Genomic DNA, 27,793 nt, shown 5'->3' on the forward strand with positions numbered 1-27,793 from the left:
TAATATCCATCTATTATTTACACAGTTTTTTCAACATTAATTGAATTGCAGTTTGCATTCAAATAAGCTGATTTAGTCAAAATATAAATAAAAATGATTGAAAAGACTTTGGACTTCAACCTCAAATCACACTTCATGTCCATATAGGTGATATAGGTGACATGGGATTTATTTCTGTGCTTTCTTGCAATAGATTATACATTATTATAAATGTAACATCCCCAACTCCATACTGAATGTCAGATCCTCATTTGGTTACGTTCAGTTTTTTAATCCAGTGTAGTTTCTACCTCTCTGATTAGTAGCAACGGCACAGTTTTATAAAGTAGGAAAGTTTTTCTGCTGCAATACCACTGTCTAAAACAGTGGTCCCCAATCCCCAGGCCGCGGACTGGCACCGGTATGTGGGTCAATAATTACCGGGCCGCACAGAAAGAATACATAACTTACATTATTTCCGTTTTATTTATTATCTGATTCTGAACAATGTTTTATTTTGGAAAATGACCAGATTCTCCCCGCCACATCTGTCTATGACTTACTCTTTATGCATGTCATGATGCCTCGGTCACATGTCTTACCTCCATCCGCTACCTTCTTAAAGGGGCTCCGGCCGCTAACACACAATACATTACCGCTAAATTTAAACCCTCAAGCTAGCAAAATGAACAACAAACACAGTGGATTCACGTTTATTATCATATTTAGAAAATATTAGTTTTTATGCCGGTCAAATCATTTTATTTTTGTTGTATTTATTCGCCACACCTTAAAGTCCGGTCCATAAAAATATTGTCTGACATTAAACTGGTCCGTGGCGCAAAAAAGTTTGGGGACCGCTGATCTAGAATATAGCCATGTACTGTTAAGACTGTTACACAATATAGCATAAACATTATGTTTAAGCACAATTCATGCAGTGTTCCTGGTTAGAGATCATGTGTGCGAGTCCTTGATATGCTATAGCTTGAACAAAATCTGCTTTGTAATATTGATCAGGTTATCTGTGCAATGATCACTGGTGTAAAGAATTTGAGTTACTGTACTTCATATGTTTTTTGGCAACTTTCTAGTTTTACTGAGTATCAAAGATATAGCGACTCTCTATTTTACTGCATTTATTATTCAGTATATGTACCTTTTACTTCATTATATTTGAATTGACCAATTATATTTTCAGTTTAGTCAGTTAGCACTGAATATTTGGTTTTACTTGTTAAAAAATTTGTTACTGTAATTTTATTTGTCCATTTTATACTACTGGTTGTTCTACTTTGAGGCATGATACTGTGAAAGTATTTGTTATTTGAAGATTTTTTAAAAGATTGCTTTACAACATTTTCAAATATTGCCTTTTTCCTTGATTTTTTTTTTAACAGACTTGTTCAATCTTTGGTTCATTCTGGCAATTTGAAAAGGCTGATAAGGTTGATTTAGGTTAATGCAGTGTCGGTTGTACATTTCGATTTGCATTTTAGGAAATAAAACCTCACAAATCAACAGTTTTTTGGCTTTTCACTAACATGTGTCGTGGTGTTGAGGACTAGTGCGTGTTTGAGTCTACGTTCAATATGAGTCATATACTCAAGTACAGCTCAAATCAGATACTTGAAGCCGTTTACTCAAGTCATCTTGGAATTGGTGACTTTTTAATTGTAATGGAATGAGATTTGCAGTAAGGTATCTATACTTTTACTCAAGTATGATCTCATTATCTAATTAATGACATGATGTTCTGTTGCCACTGAGAAGTTTATTTTAGCCAGTAAGTCCACTAAGCCTCAGTAAAAGCGATAGGCTTGAGTCTGCCTTTTGAGCTGTTAGCAAGCTTAGCACTTGTTCTTGTCCTGCAGTGATATCATTAGTGCTGAATTTCTCTTTTTGCAACACCTCATTTTCCATGATGGATAGTTAAATTTTGCAGTGATCTGTCTAATAATGTGTGTATGGATGCTACTGGGAAAGCAGCCTGTTTGATAAGGGTTTTCCATTAGGCCTGCTCTAAATTTGGGACTCACTTAAACGTCTATATTTAGGTCGGCAATGAGCTGCGCGAGAGAGTTCTGATAAACGCGCTGTTGGTCAGCACTGTTGCGTATGACATTCAGCATTACCTCATCGCTAAATATGGAATTATCGATCATGCCCAATAATTTAAGGATCCGATGAGTTCCTGTGGTGTATCTCTGCGTATCAGGGCTTGTCTCATGATGCACTTGGAGGCCGCATTTGTGAAGCAGTGTCCCGAATTATTATTTTTCATTCTTCCAAAAGAGTGCTCACAAACACCTCTATGCACCCTTATTAAGCATAGTTAAAACTTATTCTCAACTTTTCTGATCAAGGTCACATTGTATTTGGAGCTAATCCTAGCAACAACGCTTGGGACTCCAGTCAGTTACAGAGCACCATCCACATACAGTACATTCACACTTGTAACAATTCAGCAGAAGACAGCAGAAGAAAACCAGAGAACCCAGGCAGACACAGGGAGAACCCATGACAATCAATTTAATTCTACTGTCATTAATATAACTACCTCGAGCAGATTCTTTTAAACACAACAAAACCCGAGGACCAATTTGGAGCCAAAATCCAGTATGGAGTTTACAACTGCAAAAATCTGGAATGGGGATGATCAACAAGTTTTTGAGGTACCAGCAACCATTCTTCTTGTCCCTTTCTTTACTGCAGATTTGCCTTGTTCGTCTCAGAGCCCTGCCCTGTGGATGGGGTTCTCTTCGATTGGAGGCTGCTCTGTGCAGCTGGGGATGGTTTTGCCTTAACGGCCTGAGGATCCATGAAATTGTGGAGCAACACAGAATAGATTTGGACTGTAGTTCATGTAAACAGTTTACCACAATGGCTCAGGAACGTAGGTTGCATTTAATTACCCATCACCACACCCCAACAAGATGGAACTAATTAATGGAGATTTGGTGCCAACCAGATGAGGACGGTTACCTTTTGAGTCTGGTCTCTCTCAAGATTTCTTCCTCATGCCATCTCAGGGAGTTTTTCCTTGCCAAAGTCACCACTCTTCAGGGCACCCTCTTCAGGGATAAACTAACAGTTATAAGCAACAGACTTATACATTTGTTTATTACTACTTGATCTCTGTAAACCTGCTTTGAGACAATTTCCATTGTTAAAAGCGCTTTATAAAGGGAACCAACCCCAGCCACTTTCAGTGATGGTCCCAAGCCCAGATAAATTGGGGATAGTTGCGTTAGGAAGGGCATCCAGTGTAAAAACATGTGCCAAATCAAACATGTGGAGGATTCGCTGTGGCGACCCCTAACAGGAGAAGCCGAAAGAAAGTTGGGGTCCCTGGTGGTCTAGTGGTTAGGATGCGGCGCTCTCACTGCTGTGGCCTGGGTTCGATCCCCGGTCAGGGAACCAACCCCAGCCACTCTCAGTGCCGGTCCCAATCCCGGATAAATGGGGAGGGTTGTGTTAGGAAGGGCATCCAGCGTAAAAACGTGCCAAATTAAACATGCGGATGATCCGCTGTGGCAACCCCTGATGGGAGAAGCTGAAAGAAAGAAAAGCGCTATATAAATAAATTTATATTTAATTGAAATGCTTATGGGTGGGTGTGATAGTCAGGGGTACACAGACCTTTAGCTGTATAATGTATTAGTTGTTTTAATAAATATCTTGTTTTACACTTTTGTCACAGTTGTGATTTCATGCTAAGGCTTTGAGCACCTGAACTCTCACTTAGTGGTAGAAGAAACACACTGCAATTACTATTCCTTGTCATGATAGAGGGATGGATAAATGGATAGATTAACGAAGGGGTGGACTGTGAAAAAAAAGGGCTTGTGGATTTCTTGGACTCGATCTCTTTTTCTTTATGTAACCATATATTAAGGTTTGATACTGGCAAACTTGTCATAAAGCTCTTGGAGCAAAGGAAAATAGATAAAGGAATGTGTGTGTGTGTGTGTGTGTGTGTGTGTGGTCCTACGTTTCTGATGATATCTTCTTTTTGTGTCATCAAGAGAGGTTTTTCCCATCACCATATCTGCATTGCAGCCCTTTTAACATTCTTTTTCTCCCTCCCTCCTTCTCGCTCTCTTTATCACACACCCTGTGGCAGCAGCCAAAAACTAGAACACAGGGTCCAGCACTGATCTGCTGGCCAGGTTCCTGTTGTGCTTCTCAAGGTCAAGACCAATAATCTAGTACTGTGTTTCTTCTGACACTGATTAGGACCGGTTTAACCATGTGACTGACATTAAATAATAATTCGAACATTGTCATATTTCCTCTATCATATTTTCTATCAGTAGTAAATAGTAAGCCATGCACTAATATGAGCATCACCTAGTGATTAATAATGAATGAGTCGCTGTAATGGTGCCGAGAAACATTACTCTCGTATTCACTTCACACATAGAGCGTATCTGTATGGGTGTACAGCGATGGACCCTGTCGAGAGAGCGCTAGTGTGGCAGGCGGGTCTCCAGGGGGTTCGCAGTTTGGTATAACTTAAAATTAATACTGTGATAATGTAATAATGTGAGTCATTTTTTTGTATATCTTTTCAAGGGACAATACTATAGAAATAAAACTTGGATATATTTTAGAGAAGTCAATGTGCAGCTTGTATATCAGTTCAGATTTACCTCTGAAAATAACAACATTAAACCACTATTGTCAAAATAACTGTCAACAAAAGTGAGTACACCCTAAGTCAACATGTCAAAACTGTGTCCAATGTGTCAATATTTTGTGTGAGCACCATCGTTATCTATCACTGTCTTAATCCTCCTGGGCATGGAGTTCACCAGAGCTGCACAGGTTGTTGCTGGGATCCTCTTAGACATAATGACATCACGGAGCTGCTGGATGTTAGACACATGCTTCTCCACCTTTCACTTCAGGGTGCACCACAGATCCTCAATAGAGTTTAGGTCTGAAGACATAGAGTACTTGGTAACTCAATCACCTTCACCTTAAGTTTCCTCAGTAAAGCAATTTTTTTGGTGGTGTGTTTTGGGTCATTATTATGTTAAAAACCTGCTGTTCTGCCCAGTTTCTGAAGGAAAGGCATCATGTTCTGCTTCAGAATGTCACAGTACATATTTGGAATCCATGTTTCCCTCAATGAACCACAGCTTCCCAGTACCAGCAGCACTCATGCAGCCCCAGACCATGATGCTACCACCACCATGCTTGACTGTAGGCAAGACACAATTTTCTTGGTTCTCCTCACCAGGGTGTCACCACACATGCTGGACACCATCTGAGCCAAACCAGTTTATCTTAGTCTCATCAGACCACAGGACATGGTTCCAGTAATTTATGCTCTTGGACAGATTTTCGTCAGTAAACTGCAGGCTTTCTTGTGAGCAGCTTCAGAAGAGGCTTCCTTCTGGGATTACGACTATGCAAACTGACTTGTTGCAGTGTGCAGCTTATGGTCTGAGCACTGACTTGGAAAACCTCTGTTTGACCCTGACCACTGTACTGTAACTCAGTTTTAGGGTGTTACTGATCTTCTTATAGCCTCTGCCATCTTTGTAGAAAGCAACAATTCTAATTCTCAAATCCTCAGAGATCTTTGCCATGAGGTGCCATGTTGAACATCCAGTGGTCAGTATGAGAGAATTTTACTCAAAGCACCAAATTTTAACTGCTCTAATGCAAGATACCTACATTTCTGTGGTCCTGTCAGGCAGACAAAACCATGAACATGATTAGGACTCTGCATGGTTAGACAACCTACAGCTGTTATCACTTAGGGTGTACTCACTTTTGTTGCTAGACAATAATAGCTGGATATTGAGTTATTTTCAGATGACAGTAAATCTTTTTACAAAAAAGGTAATATTATCTATATTTGAAAACAAAATGTTTTTATATGTTCAGGATGTGTGTGAGGCCCAATAAATGTATAAGAATATGAGATATATTAATTAAAAGTATGAGATATACATTGAATGTACAACGGTACAAAAGGTTATACACTGTTTATATACTGATAGTATACAGATACAGAGGAAAATCTGGGATTTTCTGTAAAGTTAAGCAATAAGCAATTATATCCAGTTATTATGCAGAAATGATACAGAATGAACAGGTTGGAACTGAAGTACATCATGATTACTGGTAGTAGAATCATTTACATTTACAGCATTTAGCAGACGCTTTCATCCAGAGCGACTTACAACATCATTAAAGCATTAGTAAGCCAGCAGTGTAGTGTAGAGTTTAGGGCGATGGTCCTGCTGGTTCTGGGCCAAATTTTCTTATATCTCCTGGATTAGAGAATATGGATTTGGAATATGAATATGGAATATGGATCTCCTGGATATCTCCTTCTGGATTAAAATAGATTAAACAGTTTGTGAATATCGATGTTGTTTAGTTATTTTTCAGTTAATTGAAAACTGATTTATCAATATTAGTGTTTGTCTTGTTTGTTTTTAGTCATAGTGGATTGTATGTGATGTGCTTTAATATTCTAATTGTGCTGAACAGTAAAGACATCGGCCTGGAATGTATTCTAACCATTTAAGTTTTATTAATCACAAAAGGCAAACGCATAAACCAATTACAGTCATACAGGACTGCACGATTTCCCCTGCCACGGCTCATACAGAAATGGATTAATGGAAGGATGAATCAGTGAGTGAGTAAGTCAGTGAGTCAGTGAGTCAGGAAATGAGTCAGTAAGTCACACACTGACTCACTCACTCACCAGCTCATTAACTGATTGACTTGCTCACTGAATCATTTCCTGACTCACTCAGTAACTCTGACCTACTCACTTACTGACTCATTTTCTGACTCACTGACTTAATCACTCACTGAATCATTCCCTGACTCACACTCACTGACTCATTTCCTGACTCTCTGACTTACTCACTCCCTGACCAATCCTCTGACCCGCTTACTTACTGATTCATTCACTCACTGACTCATTTCCTGACTCGCACACTCACTGACACACTGACTCACTCACTCACTAGCTCATTAACTGATTGACTCACTCAGTGACTCATTCCCTGAATTACACACTAACTGAACCTGACCTACTCACTCACTGATTCATTTCCTGACTCGCTGACTCTGACTTACTCACTCACTGATTAATTCTCTGACACATACTCACTGACTCTCTGACTTACTCACTGACTCATTTCCTGGCTCTCTGACTTACTCACTCACTGATTCATTCTTTGACTCACACTCACTGACTCTCTGACCTACATACTCACTCATTCATTATCTGACTCACACACTCACTGAAATGAATTCATTCACTGACTAACTCACTCGTTGTCTTACTTATTGACTCACTCACCCACTCCTTGAATGACTCAATTTTTGTATCAGTCACATACTGACTCATGTATTCACTGACTCACTCACTCAATTATGCACTGACTAATTCATTCATTCATTCCTTCACTGACTCGCTTTTACTTACAGACTCACTACAACTCATCCTCTCGCTCATATCCTCTGACTCATATGCTCACTGACTCAAAGATTTCGAAGTAGGGATTTGTTTGTGTGTGTGTGTGTTTGACCATGTCGTTGTGCAGCTACAGAATGGTGTGTGGTACTCAGTGTTATTATTCTTAGGAGTGATTTGTTTTTTTTACAGACAGAGGGGTGTAAGTGCAGGTGAAAGTGTAGTGAGACAGAACCTTGTCCATGGCTGGGTTTTACACCAATTCTGATACTGTTATATACTGTTCCATCTTTTCTATAACAGTACAGGTATTGTGATGATCTTACTCATTATATTAGTTTTGAACAGGTAAAGAGCAGGTGGGTAACTGTAACAGCATTGAACTACTCATAAAAAATAAAGAACAATGAATGTAATGAATCCAGAGATGAAACCAGATGAATAGGAATAAAACGAAGAGCTCAGTAGCATCATAGTTATGAATTCTGGAGAGAAATTTGGCATGTTTCTTCTAAAGTTTGATGATCATCAGATGGTAAAGGTTTACTGTGATTCTGCTGATTGATTGCTGATCACCAGTTGACATAGTGGATGGCTGGGAATCATGGGTAGTAGAGTTCAGCTGCTTTGACATAGCATTTCAGTGGACTTAGACACGTCTCTCTCATACACACACACACACACACACACACACACACACACACACATGCTCTCTCTCTCTCTCTCTCTCTCTCTCTCTCTCTCACTGTATGTCTTATTGTCTGTCTGTAGTAGTGCAGTCATGATGACTAATAGAAGCAGGCGTGTGTGTGTGTGTGTGTGTGTGTGTGTGTGTGTGTGTGTGTGTGTGTGCTGGAGCTCACTCAGTCACTTGACCATGCCGTTGGTCAGCTCAGCAATAGAGTGTGATGGTAAAGTGCTTTCCTCTAAGAGCCAAGGATCATTCATTTATCTTCATGTAAACACACACACACACAGAGAAGGAGGCAGCAGTGTTCTCACTCAAACGTTGTATTATAACTGTGGATTTGGCCATCGGCTGGTTGGTTCCAGTTTCCATCTCAATTGTTAAGGTGTTATGTATATTTCAGAAGATAGAGGGATACATGACCCTGGATGAAATGTCTGCTCCTGCATCAAGTAATAGTACATCAGAAAACATTATGTGTAAAGTGTCATAGTATCTAGTTGTTTCAGTAATGACTAATTTGAAAAACTCCTCAGAAGTCGGACTTCACATCACTTTCATAACAATAAACAATTCCTACAGAAAAGCCGCCTTACTGTGTTTCCTGAAACCACACGATCTGAACAAAAGTTTGTGGACAGCTGACCACCCCACCCACATGTGTTGGTTGAACATCTTAATCAAAAACCATGGGGATTTTAGTTTGTTGTTATAATAAAATCCACTCTTCAGAGAAATCAATCCACTAGATTTTGGAGTGCGGTTGTGAGAATTTGTTCATTTATTCAGCCACAGGAGCATTCATACCAAAGTTCATACCAAAGGTTGAGGTCAGGGCTTTGTGCAGAAAACTCCATGTCTTCAGGAAGCTTGTTTTGTCTACAAGGGCAATGTCACGCTTGGACCTCTAAGTTCTAGAGAAGGTGATTAACCAGCAAGTTCTGGCATGAAGCATATAATAGTAGTGATGGGAAGATTGAATCATTTCAGTGACTTGGTTCCTTGAATCTTGTTCATCACAATGAACAAATCTTTTTTTTTGTCATTTATTTCATTTCAGAAATAAATTAAAATGTTACGTGTTCAATAAACAGATTCCCCAACATGTCAACTTACTTCAACTTTGACTATAGTTCCAATTATTTATATATGTGTATATATAACTGCATAGCGTCAAAAAAAACCAACTCGAACCATAAGAGTCCAGAGATAAACAATTCTGCGCAATTCTGTTTCCTGTACACAACCTACTGAGATTTTGCGATGCTTTGCTGAGAAAACAAACGAAACACTCTTTGAGACTACTCGTTCTTCTGAATAGCATTGAAGACTCATTGTACATAGAGAGTGTGTAGGTGTGATGGTCAGGTGTTCACAGCAAAATTGTGTGGTCGTATAGTGTAGAATTCAAACTATTTTGTCTGGTCACATTTGTGTATAATTTCGCAAATAATGGCCCACAAGAACAAGAGCAACCCGAAAAAAGCAGTTGTTAGCGTTTGCGTTTTGTTGGGTCGTTCAGACTCGTTTTTGGTGATAACGTATTTTTTTTGTTGGTGCTTCTACAATAAGTTCAATGTACAATGAGTTATTTGTTTTGCTGCACTAATTCACACGGATGGAGGAGGCTAAATTATTAATGATGGGCTTGTTTCACTATAGCCAGACATGACTTTTTTGTGTTTGTTCTTTTTGTTATGTTGGAGTATCATTGTTCCTATGAATCATTAATTTATTAGTCTACCTTGTGTATGGAGAGAGAAAGTTAGAGATAGAAAGAGAGCGAGAGAGAGAGAGAGAGAGAAAATTAGCAGGGTAGGATTCTTTGGCAGAAAAATTTTATCCCTTAGAACGGAAAAACCATTCTGTTTTTTCTAGTCTCTCTCTCTCTCTCTCTCTCTCTCTCTCTCTCTCTCTCTCTCTCTCTCTCTCATTATATAACTCAAGGGTTCAGGGTTGTAGCATCATTTGTCTTTTGAGCACACACCCACTCAGAAAACCACCCACTGCACTGACTCAATACAGGCCACACAAGCATGCGCACAAGCACACACACACACTTGCAATAAACGAATGCTGTGATATGGCTGTTATTTCCCCGGGAGTCGTTTGCAGGTTCATATCAAAACCTTCATTCTGAAGCTCCATCTCGCTGCACGGGGAGACAAACGGTGCCAGTCAGTGCGCACGACAGGGGGAATTTGAACCTCGATTCATTTACAATTCCGTCGAACTCCATTCACTTCGATTGGGTCGATATAGAGATCATTTGTTTTGAGTAGTGCGTATTGATATAAATGACTTCTGTTCGGGAGCAGTGCCGCACACATGAAAGCATTGAACCTAAATGAAACAGGGAGAAACCACGATTTCATAATTTACCAGTACTAAAATATACCGTAATGAGTTATTCTTGATTAGGAATAACTCATTGTATTTTAGTACTGGTAAATTATGAAATCTTTACAGTTTTTTTTCCAGCCTGTGTAATTGTTCAGCAGCAATATTTCATGTACGAGGTGATATCAAAAGGGTTCAAGATTCGCTCTGTTTACATGAACGCACTATATTTATCTACGTTTACATATGATCACCTTTAAAACAGCAATACTAATAAATCTGGGTGGGTAAGTAGGGTTTGGAAGCAAGATCGTGTGGATTGTTCTCCGGCGCTCATCATGCACAAGTTGCCGAATGGTTTCAACATGGTTTCCTGATCTCTCGTCGTCTTCCAGTGATGTTCTTCCGCTCTCGAAACATCTTGAATGACTCGTTGCAACATCGCCGTATTTCGAACGTACGTCATGTCAAACGTCTCTGTGGGAATTTGCCCAGTTTCATGACGAATTTTACGATTGTCCATGATGAAAACACAGACGTGGTAAATCACATGGTCAGAATTGCACCAGTTGGAACTTTTCATATCTAAACCTTTTGATACCACCTCGCTTCAGCAGTCTTTCCCTTGCAAAACCTTGTGGCTGTGTGTGTGTGTGGGTTGTGTGTTGGGTGGTAGGGTCTACTGGTGAATCCAATATTCCAAGAGATGGCGAACTCCGTCCATTACCCCATTACAGCCTGTTAGAACATGTGAGATTGTGTGTCAGGTTTTTGCTTTTAGTCCACAGCTCCATCAACCCTCACTGATTGGATTGTCTGCAGAAAAATGGCTGTAAAGTGTGTGCGCGTGTGTGTGCGCACGAGAGTGTGAATATAGTGAGCAAGGAAACAAAGCTACTCTGCTTACAGTAATGTTCATTAGAGCCAGGGTTCTTAACAGGTTCTTCTTTATCAATTTGGGCTCCGCTACCTCAGACCTAAATGCGGCGCACTCTGATAAAAACACTCGCATGACAAAGTGCTATCACTACAACACTCACACGGAATGCCACGCCTTGCCACTGACTCTGACTTCAGCCACAGGTCAAACACATGCCAGTGGACACTTCATTAGACGCCTCTAATTTATCTTCCTAGACATACAGCGAGGAGTTGAACGCTTGGGGATTTCTGTTATACGATATATATATATATATATATATATATATATATATATATATATATATACAGTGAGGAAAATAAGTATTTGAACACCCTGCTATTTTGCAAGTTCTCCCACTTAGAAATCATGGAGGGGTCTGAAATTGTCATCGTAGGTGCATGTCCACTGTGAGAGACATAATAAAAAAAAATCCAGAAATCACAATGTATGATTTTTTAACTATTTATTCGTATGATACAACTGCAAATAAGTATTTGAACACCTGAGAAAGTCAATGTTAATATTTGGTACAGTAGCCTTTGTTTGCAATTACAGAGGTGAAACGTTTCCTGTAGTTTTCACCAGGTTTGCACACACTGCAGGAGGGATTTTGGCCCACCTCCACACAGATCTTCTCTAGATCAGTCAGGTTTCTGGCCTGTCGCTGAGAAACACAGAGTTTGAGCTCCTCCAAAGATTCTCTATTGGGTTTAGGTCTGAGACTGGCTAGGCCATGCCAGAACCTTGATATGCTTCTTACAGAGCCACTCCTTGGTTATCCTGGCTGTGTGCTTCGGGTCATTGTCATGTTGGAAGACCCAGCCTCGACCCATCTTCAATGCTCTAACTGAGGGAAGGAGGTTGTTCCCCAAAATCTCGCAATACATGGCCCCGGTCATCCTCTCCTTAATACAGTGCAGTCGCCCTGTCCCATGTGCAGAAAAACACCCCAAAGATGATGCTACCACCCCATGCTTCACAGTAGGGATGGTGTTCTTGGATGGTACTCATCATTCTTCTTCCTCCAAACACGCTTAGTGGAATTATGACCCAAAAGTTCTATTTTGGTCTCATCTGACCACATGACTTTCTCCCATGACTCCTCTGGATCATCCAAATGGTCATTGGCAAACTTAAGACGTGCCTGGACATGTGCTGGTTTAAGCAGGGGAACCTTCCGTGCCATGCATGATTTCAAACCATGGCGTCTTAGTGTATTACCAACAGTAACCTTGGAAGCGGTGGTCCCAGCTCTTTTCAGGTCATTGACCAGCTCCTCCCGTGTAGTTCTGGGCTGATTTCTCACCTTCCTTAGGATCATTGAGACCCCACGGTGAGATCTTGCATGGAGCCCCAGTCCGAGGAGATTGACAGTCATGTTTAGCTTCTTCCATTTTCTAATGATTGCTCCAACAGTGGACCTTTTTCACCAAGCTGCTTGGCAATTTCCCGTAGCCCTTTCCAGCCTTGTGGAGGTGTACAATTTTGTCTCTAGTGTCTTTGGACAGCTCTTTGGTCTTAGCCATGTTAGTAGTTGGATTCTTACTGATTGTATGGGGTGGACAGGTGTCTTTATGCAGCTAACGACCTCAAACAGGTGCATCTAATTTAGGATAATAAATGTAGTGGAGGTGGACATTTTAAAGGCAGACTAACAGGTCTTTGAGGTCAGAATTCTAGCTGATAGACAGGTGTTCAAATACTTATTTGCAGCTGTATCATACAAATAAATAGTTTAAAAATCATATATTGTGATTTCTGGATTTTTTTTTAGATTATGTCTCTCACAGTGGACATGCACCTCGATGACAATTTCAGACCCTCCATGATTTCTAAGTGGGAGAACTTGCAAAATAGCAGGGTGTTCAAATACTTATTTCCTCACTGTATGTATAATGTATATATATATATATATATATATATATATATATATATATATATATATATATATATATATATATATATATATATATATACACACACACACACACACACACACACACGCACGCAGAAATCCTCCGCCTTTCCACGGTTTAAATCTCATTGAATTGCATAACTAATTAGTTTGGCTGATTTTCCTGGTTCCTGGCAGAGAGCACCATAGGCCAAAAAACTTATAGGAAATATATATATATATATATATATATATATATATATATATATATATATATATATATATATATAATATTAGGGTTGTCAAAATAATGCAAATTCATTTTCATGGCACAAATTTTATTAACGCTTGATTATCCTGAGATGTGTAATCTGAGATGTGGAGTGTAGATTGATGGCAAAAATGAAGTTCAATCGTTTAAGCATTAGGCTGCAGTATAAGTTGCATAAACTTGTAAAAAATGCATGACTCATTGTTTATTAATCAATTAAACCTCACACTCTACGACAGACCACACACACACACACACACACACACACACACACACACACACACACAGAGGTGTTGGGTGTTTATTCTTATTTACCTCTCTAGCTTGCATTTCTGAATTGTGTGTGTGTGTGTGTGTGTGTGTGGGTCTGTGGTCAGTGCTTATATGGGAATCATGAATCTTTTAACTCCACTCCTTTCACACCTCTCACCCCCACCTCTCAGCCCTCTGCCATTTTGTGTGTGTGTTTCTATTTCTATTTCTCTGTGAGCCAGAAGGTCATGTCATCTTAGTTTAATAGGATTAGCTCCTATAGTCACACAGATGCCTCTGTAGATGCAACACTGAACACAATTGTTTGCGTGTGTGTGTGTGTGTGTGTGTGTTTACTTAATAATACTATGACAGTACGGTCCCATTACATTCCAGGAAGTAAGTATGTGTGTGTGTGTGTGTGTGTGTGTGTGTGTGTGTGTATGTGTGTGTGTGTGTGTGTGTGTGTGTGTGTGTGTGTGTGTGTGTGTGTGTGTGTGTGTGTGTAAGAGAGAAAGAGAGAGAAAGAGGTTGGGAATATTGATGTTCAATTAATTCTGACAATTCAGGTACATTAGTATCTCCTGTGTGTGTGTGTGTGTGTGTGTGTGTGTGTGTGTGTGTGTGTGTGTTTGCATAATTCTTTATGAGCCATCCACTTTTCAGAATTTCTATTGCAGATGTAGGTAACAATTAGTCCCTGCTTTTGAGGGAGGGAGGAAAGAAAGAAAAAAGGAAAGAAGGAAGGAAAGAAAGAACTGTGACCTGGTGAAGTAGTGTATATAGTGTTTGTACTGTGGGATGTTGAACTGTGGCATGTTGAAGGTTGTATTTATCAGCAGTGAGATTGACTGACTTACATGTCACACAGAGAATTTGCTCCTGAATTGATGACACTGAATGTCAGGAGCCGTCACTCCGTAAGAAAAAGGGTCCTCTGTGAAACGTCTCACTCGCTGTCCTCAGCGATAAGAGCGTCCTGCCTCTAGTCACGTCGTCCCTCTTGCCTTGCTTTATGATGATTGACGTGTGTTTTCCTGAAATGCTGACTTCGTACACTCCGCCTGACTCCACAGCCCCTGGCACAGGCAGGGTCTTAATGCATGAGCAAATCTCTCACACCAAAAAACAACAAAAGGAGCAAATCCCTACAGAAGAGTGGAGGCTACTGGAATGGTAAAACACATAAAGAAGAAAAAGAAAGAAAAAAGAAGGAAGGAAGGAGAGAATTGAAAAAGAAAAAAGAAGGAATGAATTGAGAAAAGAAATGGGAGAAAAAGAAAGGAAGGAAGGAAAGAATTGTGAAAGGAAAAAAATGAATTTAGAAAGAAAAGAAAAGAAAAGAAAAGAAAAGAAAAGAAAAGAAAAGAAAGAGAGAAAGGATTTGAAAGAAAAGAAAAGAAAAGAAAAGAAAAGAAAAGAAAAGAAAAGAAAAGAAAAGAAAAGAAAAGAAAAGAAAAGAAAAGAAAAGAAAAGAAAAGAAAGAATTGAGAGAAAAAAGGAGGAATTGAAAGAAATAAAGAAAGCAGGAAGGCAGAAAACAAGGAATTGAGAAAGGAAAAAAAGAAATGAAATAAGGAAGGAATTAAGAGGAACGTAAAGAAAGGAAGAAAGAAATAAGCTATTGAGAGGATTTAAGCGGAAAAAGAAAGGAAGGAATTGAGAGAAATGAAAAGGAAAGAAACAAGGAATTAATTGAGAGAAGAAATTTTGAAAAAGAGAAAGAAAGGAAAGAATGATAGAATTGAGTAAGGAGAAAGAAAAGAAAAGAAAAGAAAAGAAAAGAAAAGAAAAGAAAAGAAAAGAAAAGAAAAGAAAAGAAAGAAAAGAAAGAATTAATAGGGTAAAAAGAAAGGAATTGAGAAAGAAAAGAAAGAAGGAATTAAGAAAGAAAGAGAAAGATTTAAAAATTAAAAAGAAAGAAAAGAAAAGAAAGAATTAATAGGGTAAAAAGAAAGGAATTGAGAAAGAAAAGAAAGAAGGAATTAAGAAAGAGAAAGAATTAAAATTAAAAAGAAAGAAAAGAAAAGAAAAGAAAAGAAAAGAAAAGAAAAGAAAAGAAAGAATCTACTGGCTACTGGACTGAAGGAGGGAAGGAAACACACACAACCTATAGAGTTGTTATTTTCTATAAACACACAGTACATTTTTATGGCCTGTGCTTCTTTTTCTGTACATTCCTTCTGAAACGATCAAACTGAATTCTGAAGGGAAAATGTGATGCTGCTGCGTCCTACACACTTGTGTACAGCAGGAAAAGTCCGGTGTCCCAATACTTTTGTCCAAGTGTTGTTCCAGCCACTTAGAAATTTGGGGTTCCCCGCGCTGTGGTGCTTTTTCTCACAGCCTGCTCTCTATTTCAGCAGCACACACGTCTCTGTGCTTTCTGCTTTACATCACTACAACACAACACTCTCACATACAGAGATTAGACACCTGTATCATTTCTATAACTAGATTAGACATCAGTACCAGAAATGCAATAATGCAGTAAAGCTATGAAAACTAGATTGGACACCACTATCAAAGCTTTAATAATTCAGTAAAGATTTAAGGACTAGATTAGACAACTATATCAGACCTATAACCAGATTACACCATTTTTCAGTTTCACATGGCAAGAACAACTACGAGCACGGATCAGTCATGTCTGACTACCTAACACACCATGAGTGTTTTAATAGTCAACAGTATGAAAGGACGCTCTGGATTTGTGTGTGATTGATCTGCACGTGCCTCACACAGGTGAAAAGAAGGAAAGTTACACGAACCTGCTGAAGAACATGTAATGAGGGATTAGAGAGAGATTTATTTTAATCCAGAACCATCTCAGCATAAATCAGAGACGAGGTCAACCAGCTGCTGCTTCACAAACACTTCAGCAGGAAGGAAGGAAAGAAAGCGAAGACAGAGGAAAAGGAAAGAAAGGATGAATGAAGGAAGAAAGAAAAAGCGAGAAGGAGTGAAAGAAAGAAGGAACGAGGGAAAGTAAGAAGAAAAGGATGGAAGGAAAGAAAAGAGAAAAAATGTAGGAAAGAAAAATGAAGGAAGTAAAGAAGGAAGGTAAGAAAGGAAAGAGAGAAAAATGATGGGAATGAAGGAAGGAATGAGGAAAGTAAGAAGAAAAACGAAGGCAGGAAAGAAAGGAAAGACAGAAAAAGGTAGAAAAAATGAACGAAGGAAGGAAGGCAAGAAAGAAAAGAGATCAAATGAAGGAAAGGAGGAATGAAGGAAGGAATGAGGGAAAGTAAGAAGGAAAAATAAGACAGGAAAGAAAGGAAAGACAGAGAAAAAGGTAAAAAGAAAAAATTAATGAAGGAAGGAAGGAAGGCAAGAAAGGAAAGAGATAAAATGAAGGAAAGTAGGAATGATGGAAAGAAAGGTATGAGGGAAAGTAAGAAGAAAAAGGAAGGCAGGAAAGGAAGCAGGGAGAAAAGGAAGGAGAAAAGAAAAAAAATGAAGGCAGGAAACAACCTGCTGAAGAAAACTGTAATGAGGGATTAGAGAGAGAGGAGATTTCTTTTAATCCAGAACCATCTCGGCATAAATCAGAGACGAGGTCAACCAGCTGCTGCTTCACGAACACTTCAGCAGGAGTGTGTGATGAGAGGAGCGGTGGAAGAGAGCGAGAGAGAGAGAGAGAGAGAGAGAGAGAGAGAGAGAGATGTGAGACACAGCACTGCAGAGGTATGATGTTGAAATTCAAGACCTTTTCAACGACCTCAGAGATCACACACACACACACACACACACACACACACACACACACACACACAAACAGTGAGTTGTACCCATGATTTATAGGTGGTTGGGTGTGATTGAGAGGTGGGTGTGGCCAAGACGTGGGCATGGGTGAGATGTAGGCGTGGCTTAAAGGTAGGTGTGATTGAGAAGTGAGTGTATTGGTTGGCAGGAGATTCCAGCAGGGTTTAAACTTTTAGAAGTAGAATATCTCTAAAAGCAAAAGACTTTGCCAGATATGTAAATTTGCTGAGTCATTACTGATCACTGAATGCTGTAGTCGCTAAAACAGGATGAATTAAATATGAATTATTACTCCTGCCGGAGCTCCATACTCAAATGTAGCTGAGACACTTCCAGTGTGGACTAACTGAGATGCTGAGACCATGCTTCATGCTGTGTGATGGGTCATTTGGGGTAACAGCACGTTATATCCAGCAGCCCTTCTGATAAGATCGATTGACATGTGAAAGAATGTGTGTTCAGATATTTGGACCTCATGTAGTGTCAAGCCATAAAAGCAGCTGAATGGCCAATAAATGTAATCCTCTACACACTCACTCACAACTAGGAGTCGTTTTCCAAGTTTCCCTCGTTCCATCTGGGCTTCTTCTGGGTTCTCCGTTTTTCTCTCATCCTTTAAAACACTGTAGCAGGTGATTCCCTAATTGCCATTAAGATTTTTTTTTGTGTTATAAATAGAAAGACTGGATCTGATTTCTAACACACTCTGCAAAACATTGATGCAGAGTCTGGGGTATGCCAGGCGTTCTGCTATCTGTGTGTGGAGTCATTTCCTCCCGCCCGATATGTAGGCGAAAAGCAACACGCAGCAGTTCAAAAGTAGCTCAGTCCTTTAGGAGAGAGAGAGAGAGAGAGAGAGAGAGAAGAGATAGAGAGAGAGAGTGAGAGAGAGTGAGAGAGAGAGAGAGAGAGAGAGAGAGATGCAGCACTTAGCTAATGTCATATTTTTGCAAGTTATGCCAGAACACAGAACCATTATCTCTGCTGGGTTCCCATTTAGAATCTCAATATCTGTATTTTCTACGCTTTTTTTTACACACACACACACACACACACACACACACACACACACACACACACACACACACACAATTCTTATTCTTTCTGCCTTTCTCAGGGAGATTATGTGGTTAGAAGAGGACAGTGTGAGTGTGAGGGATTGTAAGGAGAGGGCGGTTGCTGGCTGTCTTAAATCACACCCCGCAATGATGCAATCTCTCCCACACACACTCCCTTACACACACACACACACACACACACACACACATTCAACCTCTGCTCGGGCTGAATCATTGCAGTGTCTTTTGAAGATTTATAGGGGGACACAAGCAGGGATTTCCTTACCGAGAGTATCTGGCAACCTGCCAGGGATGATGGGCTGTATCACCCTCGTAATTACATAAGCTGCTCAGACCATCTCACACACACTGCTGCATAAACAGAGAGAGAGAGAGAGAGAGAGAGAGAGAGAGAGAGAGAGAGAGAGAGAGAGAGATGAGGCAGTTGTGATTAACTGTGTGGTGCAGAGAGTGTTATCTAAATTCTGTAGGCTGAGGATCATCAGTGTGAGCTACACTACAGTTTCTATACCTGTGGAGCAATGTGTGTGTGTGTGTGTGTGTGTTATATGGAAGTGTTTTTTTCTCATCCCATCTTCACAACATAATTTCCTAATCAAGCCTTTGAGAGAACCGAGTCCCACTGTAGGAGTGCTCACTCAGCACCATGTACAGGAAAGCGAGAAGTGCCATCGCAGCCGTTTTTTTCTCTAAACACTCGTTTTGTGTGCGTTTAAAACGTTCAGCACGCGTTCACTGCTCTGTGTGATCTCCCCTCCCCCATTCATATAGAGCTTATGAACAGAATAAAATGAGTGTATTGGTGGGAAGATCAGATCATTTTAGTGACTTGTTCTTCGAATCTCGTTTATCAAAATGAACGAATCTTTAGAAAATCCAGTAGAAAATTAATGAATCAAACTGAGACTACTCGTTTTTCTGAGTCACATTAAAGAATCCTTTAAACTAAACCATTACTAAATGTAAGGCTTTCTTTGGGGCCAACGGAGGAATACCTGATATAGTGAGTGGTTGAAATTCACAAAGTTGATGTAATTTGTCACTGTATTTAAGTAGTTTTTTTACTTATTTGCACTTAACAGAAGAATTTACATCCGGGGAGACTTTAACTTTACTTTACATTTCAAGGTCAAATATTTTATTTTTTACTCAACTACATTTTTGTCGTTCCTTTTTCATTACAAAAAACCTGAATACTAATACCAGTAGATAGTAAGTAAAACGATTCACAGCCTTTGCCATGAGAATCAAAATTGAGTCCACTAATTATCCTTGAGATGTTTCTACAACTTGATTGGAGTCCACCTGTGGTTGATTCAATTGATTGGACATGATTTATAAAGGCACACCCCGGTGCCACAGTTAACAGTGCATGTCAGAGCACAAACCAAGCCAGGAAGTCCAAGGAATTGTTTGTAGACCCCCGAGACAGGTTCGAGGCACAGATCTGAGGAAGGGTACAGAAAGATTTCTGCAGCAATGAAGGTCTCCAAATATTGAGCACCAGGACTCTTCCTAGAGCTTGCCGCCTGGTTAAACCAAGCAATCTGGGGAGAAGGGTCTCCAAGAACCCGATGGTGACTCCGAAAGAGCTCCAGCGTTTGAGAGCCCAGACTTGAACCTTATTGATCATCTCTAAAGAAATCTGAAAATAGCTGTGCACAGATGCCCCCCCATCCAACCTGAAGGAGCTTGAGAGGTTCTGCAAAGAAGAATGGGAGAAACTGCACAAAAATAGATGTGCCAAGCTTGAAGCATGAAACACAAAAAGACTCGAGGCTGTAATTAGTGCCAAAGGAGCTTCAACAAAGTATAGAGCAAAGAATGTGAATACTAATGTACGTGATTTTTTTTAGTATATTTTTTATTTTTTTAAATATACAAAAAAGACATACCAATCTTAGTCAGGAGTTTCATTTGTTTCATATAGTGTGTGTGTGTGTGTGTGTGTGTGTGTGTGTGTGTGTGTGTGTGTTCTATTCTTTCAGTTAGGGTTAAACACAAATCAGCATCTTAACTATGTATCTTGACAAATTATCTCATCTTAACAGTAAATACAGTGAACAGCTGGGTGCACAGGTGTGTGTGTGTGTGTGTGTGTGTGTGTGTGTGTGTGTGTGTGCGCACGCACCACTGGTTAGTATTTTAATAGATTATTCTTCTTTCTTCTTTATTAGATCATTTTGTTGATGCTGTTTAGTTTAATGTGATTTCAATGAACAGTTTTTTTTTATTATTTTTTTTTATACATATTTATTCTACATTTGTGTTGCTAAAGAATTTAAAGTCACATTCCAACATGCATGCTTTGGAGACCAGACTGTGCTCGAGCCTGAATTGTGAGATTATACTTTGATGCAAAACTTCTCACAAAACCCAAACAAATGAGAATCTTATCTAAGAATACATGGCCTTTCTTTAATTCCCAGAAACAAAAAGATACTACATAAAATAAAAAACACAAACTAATTGAACACTTGTTTAAAATGGGGTGAGTGAAATGACCTGAAATATATTTGGATTCTCAAATGGCAGATTTGTCCCATAGTGTTGAAGTAAAAACGTTAAATGATTTTTGTATGTCTACCAAAAGAAATAAAATGTTGCTTTAAAATAACTAAATAAACAACACAGACTGAAAAGGAGAAAAAAAAAATCTAAAGGAAATGTTTTCATCGTTTTTTAATTGCATTTTAAATTCAGCTGCTTCCACCGATCCTGATCCATTCTTTGAGTCTGAAATGTTTTCATAAAACGAATTAAATCTGATGTCAGATGTCACGTTTAGAAAAACACACACAGATGCATATGAAGGTTCTGTTTTAAAAAAATTAAAAACCAAGGCAGACAAATCCAAAACATAAGACAGTCATAGCCAAAGAGCAGCAGATACACAAACAGGATTAAGTGAGCTAGGATCAAAATACTGTGAAACCAACAACTGATAAGATCTAAGGCTTGGCCAATCAGACGCATGGAAGCTACAAATGAGCAATACTTGTGCATTGTGAGTGAGTTTTGAGGATTTTTTGAATGTTGTGTGAGTGTGTAATTGAGAACAGGTGTGCTCTGTGGCTATTCGATCTGTTCAATTATTTTCAAATTCAATTATATTGATTCAATGAAGTAATTAATTAAATTCAGGACTAATTAATTTGATTAAATACAATGAAATAAATAGGAAAATTCAATTAAATTATTTGGGTAATACAGATGTGTTTTTTTACATTTAATATTTAACACAAGATAGTTGTTTATTTATTAATTCAATTTATTTATTCATTAATGATAAATTGTCAGGAATTTCTCCTTTCAAGAGCTGTACATAAAATGCTAAAGAATCCATATCGCTCAACTGCTGTTAAAACGTTGGCGATAACGGGATGTGGCAGTACAAACCGTGTATCCGGTACGGATCGAGTAGCCACGTGCTCAACCAGTAGGTCGGCGACTGGTCTTGTGGCAGGTGTGGGTGGTCTATTCAATGGTGGCCATGTTTGTCAGTCATGACGCTTGCTGGGAATTGTGACCTTGTTGAGTCGTGACCTCAGAATCCATATAAAAAAACTTTCTTTCGGCTTCTCCCGTTAGGGGTCGCCACAGCGGATCCTCCGCACGTTTGATTTGGCACATGTTTTTACGCTGGATGCCCTTCCTAACGCAACCCTCCCCAATTTATCCGGGCTTGGGACCGGCACTGAGAGTGGCTGGGGATGGTTCCCTGACCGGGAATCGAACCCGGGTCGCAGCGGTGAGAGCGCTGCATCTTAACCACTAGACCACCAGGGGACCATACCTCAGAATCCATATAAGCGAGTCAATTTCAGACACAGAACAACTCGAATATAAGTATTCGATTATTTATTTCTGGTGCAAACCTGGAGTTGTGAAGAATATCTGATTAAATTGAGGAGAAGAAGGAAATCTTTTAGTTTAGCTTTAGCGCTGATGATAATGCTGATGCTGCCACTGTCAAATATCACTGTTTAACCTTTACATTTATATGGCTGGCGGTGATCATTAAGTGTGTGCGTGTTTTTTTTTTTTTTAAGGACGATGAGGTGGTGTTACAGTGTTCCGCTACACTACATAAAGAGCAGCAGAAGCTCTGTCTGGCTGCCGAGGGCTTTGGGAACCGACTCTGCTTCCTGGAGTCCACCTCGAATTCAAAGGTATCTAAATCTCACTTCTCGTTCACCTTCTCCGGTATAGATCTTTCTTTTTGCTTGATTGTCTCACCATTTCTAACCTTTTCTATCTCACCAGAGCTTTCTTCAACAGACCAGTCCTCACTTAACTATATAAACAAGTTATTAGATGCTACGTAACATTTAAAGTATGTACATCTAGTATGGTTTTAAGGCAAGCAAACAATGGGTCTGGACAGCACCCTGGAGCTTTTATTGTTATCTGTCCATTATTTAGCTCAGGGAAAGGTTTACTGTATTAAGAGAATACATTTAAAATTAAATTGAAGTGAATTGAAAGGGTTATAAAGTCATTTCTAAGGCTTTGGGTCTCCAGAGCTGTTATCCACAAATAGAGAAAACTCAGAAGAGTGGTGAACATCCCCAGGAGTGGCCAAGTACTCCAAGAGCACAACACTGACTCATCCACAAGCTCATAAACAACAAGAATTTAGAACATCTTTGCCCATACTTTTTTATGGCACTGTATGCATTAGAGTTTCCCTTAAATGGAAATGGAACTGGTTCAAACCTGATCCAGCATGCTGGTTAAGATTGGAGTTGAACTTGAGTGTCCAGCACAGAGCCTTGAGCTCTTTCCCACTCAATGCTATATTTGCTAACTATTTGCTATATATATTTCGTTACCTATCAGGCATAACAATATGACCACCTGCCTAATATTGTGTTGATCCCCCTTTTGCTGCTAAAACAGTTCTGACCCATTGAGCATCATCAGCATTATTTTCTTCAGCAATTTGAGCTACAGGAGCTCATCAGTTGGATCGGACCACACGGACCAACCTTCGCTCCACACGTGCATCAATGAGCCTCAGCCGTCCATCACCCTGTCACCGGTTTAACACTGTTCCTTCCTTGGAGCACTTTCGATGGATACTGTCCACTGCAGACCAGGAACATCCCACAAGAGCTGCAGTTTTGGAGATGCTCTGACCCAGTCGTCTAGACATCACGATTTGTCAAAATCCTTACGCCCTTTTTTCCTGCTTCTAACAGATCAATCAGAATCAGTGTTATTCACTTTACTGCTCATAATGTTAGAATGTTGTAATGTTGTGCCTGATTGATGTAATAAATACTGGTTCATAAATATTAGTTTACAATTAGGGTGAGAGAATAATGAGGTTCATCACTGTATCAGGGGCACCAGGGTCCAATCCTCACAAAAAAAATAAAAATAAAATGAAGATTGTAAATTAGGGAGTCTCGATTAATTAAAAGATGATGATTTCTGTGGCAGTGCATCATCACTGTAGGTTGCAGTTAGTAATAGCAAGGGTTAGTTATTGCAATCCAGAGCTTGGCCACTTTCACAAGCTCAGACAGATCCAATTTTGGTAATGGCACAGGCTGTCCATGAAAGAATTTGATTACATGACCAGTGTGCACACACACACACACACACTCTCTCTCTCTCTCTCTCTCTCTCTCTCTCTCTCTCTCTCTCTATGGTCTTGATCTTTGGTATAAATGACGTATATATGTGTCTCTGCATGTGTATGTATGATTGATGGACAGGTGTCCAGGGTTTTATTTCTGTCTCTGTCCATAGTAACCACATCCCTGCCTTGACAAAGCAGGAAAAGAAAGATAATGGATGAGCGATAAGGAATGAGAGAGGAATGATTAGGATTTCGTTTCTCTTGACTCCTCCATGCAATCGATCATGGCATATCCACAAATCAATGAAAGCAACTAGAAAGAGGTCTGGGACAGAAGAATAAATGAAATCTCCATCGTCTTCAAATAATGCAAGCGGGTTTGAAAGATCGTATATTTTTTGGAGCGGAATCAGTGTGCAGGTTTCAGGTTGAAAATGGACACACTTTAGAGAACGGAGCTCATCGCAGATCACAGTCAAACAAGGCATGATTTAGTTGAAATGGGATCATAATCGCACAGTTTATACCTCAGCAAGCAGGGAGGCGCATCTATTGATCAATCGGTCTGGTGTTAAACAGCCATCATTAGACTTATTTTAAAGTCGATCAACTTCGACATGACCGGAGGTACTGCTAATGTATCAATTTTTTTTTTTAAATCCTCCATCCAACAGATTGAATTTATTAATTATTTAAAAATATCAATTTTATGTTAAAACATTTTGTCCCTATACATTTATTTATGTACGTTCATCCCTTATAAGCGACCCCCAAGAAAAAACTCCCTGAGACGATATGAGAGAGCAACATTGAGAGGAACCCCATCCTCTGGGTGACACCAAACACTCACTCTTTATAGTTTCGTCATTGTTGAGGTTCTTAACTGCCCACTGATGGAGACTTGAAAGCAAAACTGTTTCTGGGAATTGTGGCAAATTGTGGGAAATCTATGAAGAAGAACTGCAGGAGCAAGTGGTGAGAATTCCACCAGGGTGCATCAGGGACATCCAGAGAGACACATTTATACATAACATTTGTCTGCTTATTTTAATTGTCTTGAAACAGAATACTGCTGTCTTGAACATCAAAATACCGGCCAGACGGATTTGCCGCTGCCACTGCGATGTGTATTCATTAGGAGCTCTACCTCTGCTTGCGCACTAAGGCAGCAACATAAGAGGCAGCAGAGTCGTTTTTAACAGTTCAAAAAGTCAAACTAAGCGGTAGGAAGTGTTACAGCGGTTTTATGTCGAGCACAACACCTGCGTTAACTTGGAAAATATGATACAAGATTTTCAGATCTTGCAGGATCCGTGGCAAATCCGTAGTATAGCACGATTACAGACTTCTGTATATATATAAATATATGTTTACTGTCTTTTTTTTTTTATTTGTGGCTAGCTCGATTAAAATGCACATTAAAATTAATGCAAGTGTGCGCTCAATGTGTCACACTTTTTTCTAAAAATGATCCTGTACCCGCACCGTAAATTGAAAATATTGTAAGTCGAGACATACAGTATATATATATATATATATATATATATATATAGATATAGATATAGATATAGATATATAGATATTAACAATTTTAATATAATTTTTGTCTCAATTAAATGTTAAATGAGACTGTTTCATGCTAATACCCCTGTACCCCATATCTCACATCATGGTTACTTAATCGTCTTATGCGTCAAGGACCGAGTGAGCGAGTGTTTAAAGCAATCCCAGCTTCACCATCTCCTGATTATTACAACTGTGAATAACTGATGCAGAACCGAACTGATTCATTGGAAGTATCTCTCTGTTTCCAGAATGTTCCTCCAGACCTGTCGATATGCACATTCGTGCTGGAGCAGTCACTATCCGTGCGCGCTCTGCAGGAGATGCTGGCCAACACGGAGGAGAAGGCCGAGGGGGTAAGTGACCGCTAACATGCTGACTGTCCCTGGTGCTGTGGGGTTTATTCATCTGCTCTCTTATAGCCATTTTTCTAGTCTGTATACATTCTATGTAATGGAACATTTTTATCATTTTAAAGTGAATGAAATAACACATGAACGGGTTAATGTACTCTAGGAATTAAAGTTTTTTTTGGTCACTTTGACCCATAAACTCCACGTCATGTAGGAATTGTTTCGGGGGAATTTTCGATCCCGTTTGCATTTTAAAGGCAGTTACAGTAGTGCAATATCAGGATTGAAATCTATGAGTGTTTGTGTCATTACAACAGCATTCACATTAGGCCTTTCTTTTTCTGCTCCTCGGTCACCATGATCGCCAATCAGGCACACCAGGAAAATGACCTGATTTCGCATTTCCCAGAAATATATATCTTTTTTTAAATGCTGCCGACTGTTGTCATGGAAATTTCGCTACATTTGGCGCAACGTGACGTGACGTGAATTCACTACTATTAACATGAGTTCTTCTTGTAGTGCAGGACAAACAAGCAGAGAGCACCAAAAGAACGAGAGACAGAAGAGGTTGGAAATACAGGATGAAAGAACAAATGGTAAAAGAGGAAAAAAGTGAAGATACTGCAAAAAAAATCAGCTTGAAATAAAGTAAGAAAGAATTGAAAGGGAATGAGCGAGAGCAGGGTTTAATGTGCGCGAGTAGGATTTGAAAGCAGAGCATCTGATTGGTCGACTGTGAAGCTCACTGTCGCATCACATCACTGTAAAGCATCAAAACTGGAAATTAGACTAATAAAAAGAAATTTAAAAAATGTAAAAATATATACATGAACAGATAGGGGGAGGTGTGTGGGTGTGTGTGTATATATAAATATTAGGGGTGTAACGGAACACGTATTCGTAACAAAGTTTTCCAGTACAGGACTTTCGGCTCGGTACACATAACATCCTTTTTATGTGCGGACCATACTGTAGTTAAAATCAGGAGCTGAGGATTGTATTATGGCAGACAGCAAGTTTGTAGTCTCTGCCTCACAATTTAAGAGCATTTTTTTTTATTAATATTTAACTTGAAAACATACATAACAATGCCAGGGGTATAAAAAAAGAAACTAGAGTTAGCGCAGTGTCACTGTGGCTACTCACTCTGTAGCAGAAATAAGATTTGTTTTGCACGTTCATGAAAACGCAAAAGAATCCATAGCGCTGGCATTAGCCGTCAACCAGGAAGTGGCTATTGGCTAACACCAGCGATATGGATTCTTTTGCGTTTTCTGTCCAACTTGAGAAAATCCTGACAATTTCATATATCGAGGGAGTGAATGAATGAAGAATAGAGGGAACGAAGACATTTGTTATAATAGCTTAAACAGTTAAGTAGATCATATCTTTGGAAAATTACATATTTTTTTTACAATTTTTTTGTATTTAAATGTTTTTACACACATTGTATTAACCAAACGGTCTATGACAAATATAAAATATTTAATGAAATGTTTCCATTTATTCAATTTTATTTACTTAAACTAATTTTCTTAATTTAATTGATATAACAATAATATTATAACAATATAATATAAAAAATATAATTTTAGATATTTAACCAAGAAGGCATTTAAATTAAATAATAAAAAAGTTAAT

At 39.2% G+C, this 27,793-nt stretch overlaps 1 protein-coding gene across 8 annotated transcripts in view; it reads left to right on the forward strand.

Annotated features, from left to right (window-relative positions):
* ryr2a (ryanodine receptor 2a (cardiac)) overlaps positions 1-27,793 on the forward strand; it is a 219,211-nt gene that overhangs the window by 39,361 nt on the left and 152,057 nt on the right. For all 8 annotated transcript variants that reach the window (XM_046854545.1, XM_046854546.1, XM_046854547.1 and 5 more), the window contains exons 2-3: positions 22,696-22,815; positions 26,048-26,152. In XM_046854545.1, the coding sequence (XP_046710501.1) occupies positions 22,696-22,815; positions 26,048-26,152 (225 nt within the window). The remainder of the gene's footprint in view (positions 1-22,695; positions 22,816-26,047; positions 26,153-27,793) is intronic.

The sequence above is a fragment of the Silurus meridionalis genome, chromosome 7 (assembly GCF_014805685.1).
Source record: "Silurus meridionalis isolate SWU-2019-XX chromosome 7, ASM1480568v1, whole genome shotgun sequence".
Taxonomy (NCBI): Eukaryota; Metazoa; Chordata; class Actinopteri; order Siluriformes; family Siluridae; genus Silurus; species Silurus meridionalis.